Source organism: Pristiophorus japonicus, chromosome X (genome assembly GCF_044704955.1).
Source record: "Pristiophorus japonicus isolate sPriJap1 chromosome X, sPriJap1.hap1, whole genome shotgun sequence".
Lineage (NCBI taxonomy): Eukaryota > Metazoa > Chordata > Chondrichthyes > Pristiophoridae > Pristiophorus > Pristiophorus japonicus.
This window is the reverse complement of record NC_092010.1, coordinates 15,827,624-15,836,518: the sequence shown is the minus strand read 5'-3', so window position 1 is coordinate 15,836,518 and position 8,895 is coordinate 15,827,624. Positions and strand designations below refer to the sequence as shown.

Here is an 8,895-nt window from a genome sequence, read left to right as displayed (position 1 = left end):
TTGGTCAGGAACAGGATGTTGGCTTGTATGTTCAAACACTCTACATGACAAGTTTAGTTTCTTAGATTGGGTTCAAGCTGGGTGGTGCAGTGAGAGCATGCAGTTTTGTTCAATCGTCTTTGGGGTCTAGGGAGTTTTTTTTTATATTAGTGGTTCAATATCACACCTTTCAGTGTGCTCATCAGCATCACAAAGCATTGTGTAGATGGTTCAGTAAAATGTCAATCTCCCAGCACCCTTTTCTAAATAACCCAGCACAGGAGGGAGAAAATTATGCCAAACTTTCCTTTTGATTAGGTGCCTGGTCATAACCCGTTCTCATTTCATGCTTTATTTCCTTAAAAAAAAGAGGGGGAAAAGACAATTTCATTTGATGGAATCATTCTGTTGCAAACCACACGTTTTGCATTTGTGGCTACTGGTACAGAATTATGCATAGAGACTGTATTAAGCCTCAAATCACTATTCAAAGGCAGTAATTCAAATTGCTAAACAAATACCCATGCCGAGATCAGTGTTTGTTCAGGCTGCTTTAAAATGTTCAAAGTTTATTCATACACCCAATACACTGGCCAGCTGCCCAAAGATAATGGCCAGTGATTCCCACCACTAAAGAATTTTTTTTAAGTTTAAAAAAATGTTCCAACATGCAAGAACAGGAAATTTTTTCCTTAAAATCCATTTTAAAAGTGCAAGTTGCAACAGCCAAGCTGCTTTTACAAATGACAACAGTCATGGTAGTTGAGCAACATACAAACAAGCAATTGGAGATCAACAATAACCCTCTGCATAAATTTGGGGGATCAACTGCAACAGAACCACAAGTACTCAGAATTGTCCAACTGGAGCAAATGTGACTCGGCCGTCAATCCTCCACCAGATCAGGATTCGAGCAGCATAGCATTTCAACCAACCAGATACACGATCAATTCAAAATTTCATGATGAATACCAGTGCTGAAACTATGCAGAGTTACTACAGCAGCAGCAACAGAAACTCAAGTTCAAATCCAACAACAATGTTTCTGCTTCATCATGTTGAAGCATACATTGCAAGAAGCCCAACTTCTGGGCACCTCCCTACTAGTCTTTCAATGCCCAGTCACCAGGGACAAATTCACAAGACATGCACCCAGATTAGCTTCCTCCACCTACAACCTATTGTTCAAATTAAATAATAAATAAATAACTGTTTCCAATGAATGCGGTCCTGTAACACTCGTATTCCTAGTGCCAAGCAATCTCCATCCTAGTTGCACCGCAGGGCTTGTGCCAGAGAATAGTGAGCAGCAAAACTGCACTTATTTGAAAGTCATGCATTGCAGCTTGAATTTCTGGCTACAGGCCCTCCCAGGTGGCTGGGGAAGGTCAATGAAGGGCAACAAGTGGTAAGCCATATTGCTAGCCTGTACAGGCCCCTATGCTACCTGACAGTGTTTCATTTTATCTAGCATAGTCCCTCTCCCTTTCAAATATAGAATACTCCTTTTAAAAAAAACACACACCTTTGACCTCTGCTGGTTAACTTATAATATCCAACCACCCCTTCTTAGTCAAAGTTCTTGAAACGCATCAGTTCCGTGCCATTGGACCCACAACTCCAGCTGAAGCCTTAAAAATTGACTTTTACTCCTCCCGCAGCACCAAGTCATGTGCATTTTCTCTTCTGATCCTTTTAGATCTGTCTGCAGCATTTGACACAATAGACTACGCCATTCTGCATTGTCCAGCTCAATGGGACTGCCTTCATTTGGTTCCCACATTACAACAGTGACTACACTCCAAGTACTTAATTGTCTGTAAAGCATTTTGAGATCTCCAGTGGTCGTGAAAGATGCTATATAAATGCAAGTCTTTTTTTCCCCCCCCCCCCCTTTTTCCACTCTTACCCATCTGAGCAGTTACAGCAGAGAAAGCTTTGCTTCCCAATCCTGCATTGTCACCGACAAGATCCTCACCCCCTCTTCTATACATATTCCAGATGACGTCAGTTTCCACATAGGTGGACATGAGCTCCACCACTTGCTTCAATCTCTCCATTGTCTCTTCTGTGAAACAGCTTGGCTAGCATCCAATCTTGCAGAAGTCTCTACTGCCTCCAGCTAAATTTTGAGAACCACTCCATCTTATTGACCAGCAACCTGAACAAAACCATCATGTCCTTATCCAATCCTAATCAGAGTTTGCATCCCCATATCCTGTCCATCACAAAAACAATCTACTTCCGTCTCACAATCTTGGTGTAATTTGACCCTGAAATGAGCTTCCGACCACATATCCCCACCTCTAACATTGCCCGTCTACACCCTTACCTCAGCTCATCCGCTGCTGAAACCCTCATCCATACTTTTGTTGCTTCTAGTCTTGACTATTCCCACACACTCCTGGCTGGTCTCCCACATTCTACCATATGTAAACTAGAGATGATCCAAATCTCGGCTGCCCGTGTCCTAACTTGCACCAAGTCCTGCTCACCAGTGTTCACTGAGCTACATTGACTCCCTGTTAAGAAATACCTAGATTTCAAAATTCTCATCCTGGTTTTCAAATTCCTCCATGGCTTCGTTCCTCCCCAACTCTAATCTCCTCCAGCCCCACAACTGGAACCCTTCCTCAGAAGTGAAAGATGTCACAGATGAACATTTAAAAAAAAAAAGGAAAAAAGTTGGGGCTGGCCAGGGGTGGAAACATCCAGACAAGAAAATAAAATGACCCATAGAGTACATCCTCCCCCACAAAGCTCTGCTGCTCATATCCTATCCAGCACCACGTCCTGTTCACCAATCACATCCATCATAGACCTATATTGACTCCCCGCCTCTTGACTCAAACCTAAACAGGCAGAAAACATTAGTGAGAGTTGTGTACAGACCACCAAACAGTAGTAGGGAGGTTGGGGATGGCATCAATCAGGAAATTAGGGATACGTGCAATAAGGGTACAGCAGTTATCATGGACGACTTTAATCTACATATTGATTGGGCTAACCAAACTGGTAGCAATACTGTGGAGGAAGATTTCCTGGAGTGTATAAGGGGTGGTTTTCGAGACCAATATGTCAAGAAACCAACTAGAGAGCAGGCCATCCTAGACTGGGTCTTGTGGAACGAGGATTAATTAGCAATCTGGTCGTGCAAGGCTCCTTGGGGAAGTGTGACCATAATACGGTAGAATTCTTAATTAAGATGGAGAGAGACAATTAATTGAGACTAGGGTCCTGAACATAAAGAAAGGAAACTTCGACAGTCAGAATCAGGGGAAGCCATAACTGGGAACAAAGAAATGGCAGACCAATTGCACAAGTACTTTGGTTCAGTATTCACTAAGGAGGACACAAACAACCTTCCGGATATAAAAGGGGTCAGAGAGTCTAGTAAGAAGGAGGAACTGAGGGAAATCCTTATTAGTCAAGAAATTGTGTTGGGGAAATTGACGGGATTGAAGGCCGATAAATCCCCAGGGCCTGATGGATTGCATCCCAGAGTACTTAAGGAGGTGGCCTTGGAAATAGCAGATGCATTGACAGTCATTTTCCAACATTCCATAGACTCTGGATCAGTTCCTATGGAGTGGAGGGTAGCCAATGTAACCGCATTTTTTTTTTTTTAAAAAAGGGAGAGAAAACAGGGAATTATAGACCAGTCAGCCTGACATCAGTAGTGGGTAAAATGATGGAATCAATTATTAAGGATGTCATAGCAGCGCATTTGGAAAGAGGTGACATGATAGGTCCAAGCCAGCATGGATTTGTGAAAGGGAAATCATGCTTGACAAATCTTCTGGAATTTTTTGAGGATGTTTCCAGTAGAGTGGAAAAGGGAGAACCAGTTGATGTGGTGTATTTGGACTTTCAGAAGGCTTTCGACAAGGTCCCACACAAGAGATTAATGTGCAAAGTTAAAGCACATGGGATTGGGGGTAGTGTGCTGAGGTGGATTGAGAACTGGTTGGCAGACAGGAAGCAAAGAGGAGGAGTAAATGGGGACTTTTCAGAATGGCAGGCAGTGACTAGTGGGGTACCACAAGGTTCTGTGCTAGGGCCCCAGCTGTTTACATTGTACATTAATGATTTAGACGAGGGGATTAAATGTAGTATCTCCAAATTTGCAGATGACACTAAGTTGGGTGGCAGTGTGAGCTGCAAGGAGGATGCTATGAGGCTGCAGAGCAACTTGGATAGGTTAGGTGAGTGGGCAAATGCATGGCAGATGAAGTATAATGTGGATAAATGTGAGGTTATCCACTTTGGTGGTAAAAACAAACAAACAGAGACAGACTATTATCTGAATGGTGACAGATTAGGAAAAGGGGAGGTGCAACGAGACCTGGGTGTCATGGTACATCAGTCATTGAAGGTTGGCATGCAGATACAGCAGGCAGTTAAGAAAGCAAATGGCATGTTGGCCTTCATAGCGAGGGGATTTGAGTACAGGGGCAGGGAGGTGTTACTACAGTTGTACAGGGTCTTGGTGAGGCCACACCTGGAGTATTGTGTACAGTTTTGGTCTCCTAACTTGAGGAAGGACATTCTTGCTATTGAGGGAGTGCAGCGAAGGTTCACCAGACTGATTCCCGGGATGGCAGGACTGACATATCAAGAAAGACTGGATCAACTGGTCTTGTATTCACTGGAGTTCAGAAGAATGAGAGGGGATCTGAGAAACGTTTAAAATTCTGATGGTTTAGATTGCAGGAAGAATGTTCCCAATGTTGGGGGGGGGGGGGGGGGGGAGTCCAGAACCAGGGGTCACAGTTTAAGGATAAGGGGTAAGCCATTTAGGACCAAGATGAGGAGAAACTTCTTCACCCAGAGAGTGGTGAACCTGTGGAATTCTCTACCACAGAAAGGTGAGGCCAATTCACTAAATATATTTTAAAAAAAGGAGTTAGATGTAGTCCTTACTACTAGGGGGATCAAGGGGTATGGCGAGAAAGCAGGAATGGGGTACTGAAGTTGCACGTTCAGCCATGAACTCATTGAATGGCGGTGCAGGCTCAAGGGGCCGAATGGCCTACTCCTGCACCTATTTTCTATGTTTCTATGAGACATGAATTGGCTAGGATAGGCTGGAAAATGATAAAGGGTTGACGGTGGATCGGCAATGACAGACATTTAAAGATCACATGGATGAACTACAACAATTGTACATCCCTGTGTGGCGCAAGAGTTAAAAAAAAAGGGAAGATGGCTCAACCGTGGCCAAGGGAAATTAAGGATAGTGTTAAATCCAAGAACGAGGCATATAAATTGGCCAGAATAAGCAGCAAACCTGAGGACTGGGAGAAATTCAGAATTCAGCAGAGGAGGACTAAGGGTTTAATTAGGAGGGGGAAAAATAGAGTGTATGAGTATAAGCTTGCAGGGAACATAAAAACTGACTGCAAAAGCTTCTATTAGATATATGTGAAGAGAAAAAGATTAGTGAAGACTAATGTAGGTCCCTTGCAGTCAGAATCAAGTGAATTCATAATGGGGAACAAGGAAATGGCAGACAAATTGAACAAATACTTTGGTTGTGTCTTCACTAAGGAAGACACGAATAACCACTCAAAAATACTTGGGGACTGAGGATCTAGTGAGAAGGAGGAACTGAAGGAAATCCTTATTAGTCGGGAAATGGTGTTCGGGAAATTGAAGGGACTGAAGGCAGATAAATCCCCAGGGCCTGATCGTCTGCATCCTAGAGTACTTAAGGAAGTGGCCCTAAAAATAGTAGATGCATTGCTGGTCATTTTCCAACACTCCATGGACTCTGGTTCAGTTCCTATGGCTTGGAGGGTAGCTAATGTAGCCCCACTTTTTAAAAAAAAAGAGAAAATAAAACAGGGAATTATAGACCAGTTAACCTGACATCAGTAGTGGGGAAAATGCTGGCATCATTTATTAAAGATGTAATAGCAGCACATCTGGAAAGCAGTGACAGGATCAGTCCAAGTCAACATGGATTTATGAAAGGGAAATCATACTTGACAAATCTTCCAAAGTTTTGAGGATGTAACTAGTAGAGTGGATAAGGGAGAACCAGTGGATGTGGTGTATTTGGACTTTCAAAAGGCTTTTGACAAGGTCCCACACAAGAGGTTAGTGTGCAAAATCAAAGCACATGGTATTGGGGCGGGGGGGGGGGGGGGGATAATGTATTGACATGGATAGAGAACTGGTTGGCAGACAGGAAGCAAAGAGTGGGAATAAACAAGTGGGAATGGCAGGCAGTGACTAGTGGGGTGCCACAGGGTTCAGTGCTGGGACCCCAGCTATTTACAATATACATTAATGATTTGGACGAAGGAATTGAAGGCAATATCTCCAAGTTTGCAGATGACACTAAGCTGGGTGGCAGTGTGAGCTGTGAGGAGGATGCTAAGAGGCTGCAAGGTGACTTGGACAGGTTAGGTGAGTGGGCAAATGCATGGCAGATGCAGTATAATGTGGATAGGTGTGAGGTTATCCACTTTGGTGGCAAAAACAGGAAGGCAGATTATCTGAATGGTGACAGATTGATAAAAGGGGAGGTGCAAAGAGACCTGGGTGTCATGGCACATCAGTCATTGAAGGTAGGCATGCAGGTACAGCAGGCAGTAAAGAAAGCAAATGACATGCTGGCCTTCATAGCGAGAGGATTTGAGTATAGGAACAGGGAGGTCTTACTGCAGTTGTACAGGGCCTTGGCGAGACCACACCTAGAGTATTGTGTGAAGTTTGTGTCTCCTAATCTGAGCAAGAACTTGCCTGCTATTGAGGGAGTGCAGCAAAGGCTCACCAGACTGATTCCCAGGATGGCAGAATTGGATCAGCTTGGCTTATACTCACTGGAATTTAGATGAATGAGAGGGGATCTCAGAAACGTATAAAATTCTGACAGGACGGGACAGGTTGGATGCAGGAAGAATGTTCCCGATGTTGGGGAAGTCCAGAGCCAGGGGTCACAGTCTAAAGATAAGGGGTAAGCCATATAGGACCAAGATGAGGAGAAACTTTTTCACCGAGAGTTGTGAACCTATGGAATTCTCTGCTACAGAAAGTTGTTGAGTCCAGTTCATTGGACATATTCAAAAGGGCACTAGATGTGGCCCTTACAGCTAAAGGGATCAGGGGGTATGGAGAGAAGGCAGGTGTGGGGTACTGAGGTTGCATGATCATATTGAATAGCAGTGCAGGCACAAAGGGCTGAATGGCCTGCTCCTGCACTTATTTTTTTCCTCTGTTTCTATTGTCCTAATCTTTAAGTGCCAGTAACCTTCTCCCCCTTCCTACCTCTAACTTGCCACAATTTCAGCCTCGAACATCCCTCCTCCATTGTCAGTGCCCTCAGTCACACCAAAATTCACTTTTCAAACATTTCCTATAAAAAAGGCTCTCCTCTTTGCACAAGCTTTTGGGCACCCCTCAGTGCTCCATCCCATCTCTAACCTTTACCAGCCCTATAACGGAGATATCTGCATTCCTCCAATGCTGGCCTCTTTGCACATCCCCAATTTTGAAACCACCACCACCATTGGCAGCCATGTCTTTAGATGCCTCGTCCACACACCCACCCAAACTCTGCAATGCCCTCCCTAAACCCCTCTCCTCCTTCAAGACACATCTGAAAACTTTCCTCTTTGACTAAGCTTTTGGTCACTTGTTGCAATTATGGCTTAGACAACACTCAAAGCACCTTGGGGCATTTTACCACTTTTTTTTTTTAAAAAAGCGTTACACAAATGCAAGTTTTTGGACATGTTTCCAAACTATCCTCGTGCTTTCTAGCATCTGTTGGTAGATCACGGTTTTCAAACTCAATTGCTGTTCATGTGCAAACACCCGAGTTAATGGAGGCCTGCTGAACAGATTTAAACTGAAACCCCACGAGCAGAGACAGGAAAGCTACACATCCAAATCTACTTTATAAAATTTTTCAACCTCATTCTCCGTTCGTTAAAATATGATAAACTAAGGGCAATCTGGAACCATCAGTGCCAGAGCAGACATGGCCGGGTAGGTCAGGACAGCCCCGCTGGCGCCGTCCAGTGTTAGCCGGCAGGGCGGACTCGCCCTTCCGCAGTGACAAGGGACGCTCGGGCACAAGGTGCTGTGTACCACCCCTCCCTCCTTCACCTTTGGGGATGCGGCCGGTGCCCTGGCAGGTCGGGCAGGTGACGCTGTCCTTGCCGGTGAACTCCACGTAAGGAAACCGCGCGATGTCCTCCTGCCGGTCGTCGGCATCTCCCAGCAAATCCTCACTGACGTCGCCGTCCATGGCCCGCTCTTGCTGCTGCTGCTGCTGCTGCTGCCGCCGGCGTCCTCTGCCAGCCCGCGCCGACAGTTGTGAACCCATTATTATTGTTATTATTTTTCCCTCTTTGACCAGTTTCGATCCGGGTCTCCCTGTCCTTTCCCACAGGCGCGCTCTTTATACCCCTGCCCCCCCGCGCGCCCGGCTCCTTTACTCAGGCAAAGCCCTGCGCGTGCGCGCCCGGCTCTCGATGCGCATGGCCGCAACCGCTGCATGTTGTCCGCTGCGCGTGTTGAACGGCTTGATGCTCGAAGTTTGATCGTCTGTCACCTGGAGGTGCCACCGTCACATCGAGAGCTGAGTGGTTCGCCTTTCCTGCACATTCAGTCACCGAGGCACTTATTGAGGTAGAGTTTCCACCTCGGACGCAACCGGGAATTTGCCGCCCCCAAATGCGCTTGAAATGGCGCTGGTTGGTGTTGTCTCTCAAAAGAGTTGTGCCAAAATTCACTTGCATAATCACACACGTAAAATGAACCAGCCCAATCGAACAGCATAATACAACATAATTGAACACAAATCTAGGCTGACACTCCCTGGTTCAGTGCTGAGGGAGCACCGCGCTGTCGGAGTTGCCGTCTTCAGGATGAGCTGTATTTTGAGGCTGTGCCCCCTAGTTC

At 45.4% G+C, this 8,895-nt stretch overlaps 1 protein-coding gene across 1 annotated transcript in view; it reads right to left on the bottom strand.

Annotated features, from left to right (window-relative positions):
- LOC139240806 (transmembrane protein 106C-like) overlaps window positions 1-8,397 on the bottom strand; it is a 17,385-nt gene extending 8,988 nt beyond the window's left edge. Inside the window, exon 1 of the mRNA XM_070869284.1 lies at window positions 8,098-8,397. Coding sequence (XP_070725385.1) covers window positions 8,098-8,317 — 220 coding nt within the window. The 5' untranslated portion in view covers window positions 8,318-8,397. The remainder of the gene's footprint in view (window positions 1-8,097) is intronic.
- Window positions 8,398-8,895: the final 498 nt, after the last annotated feature.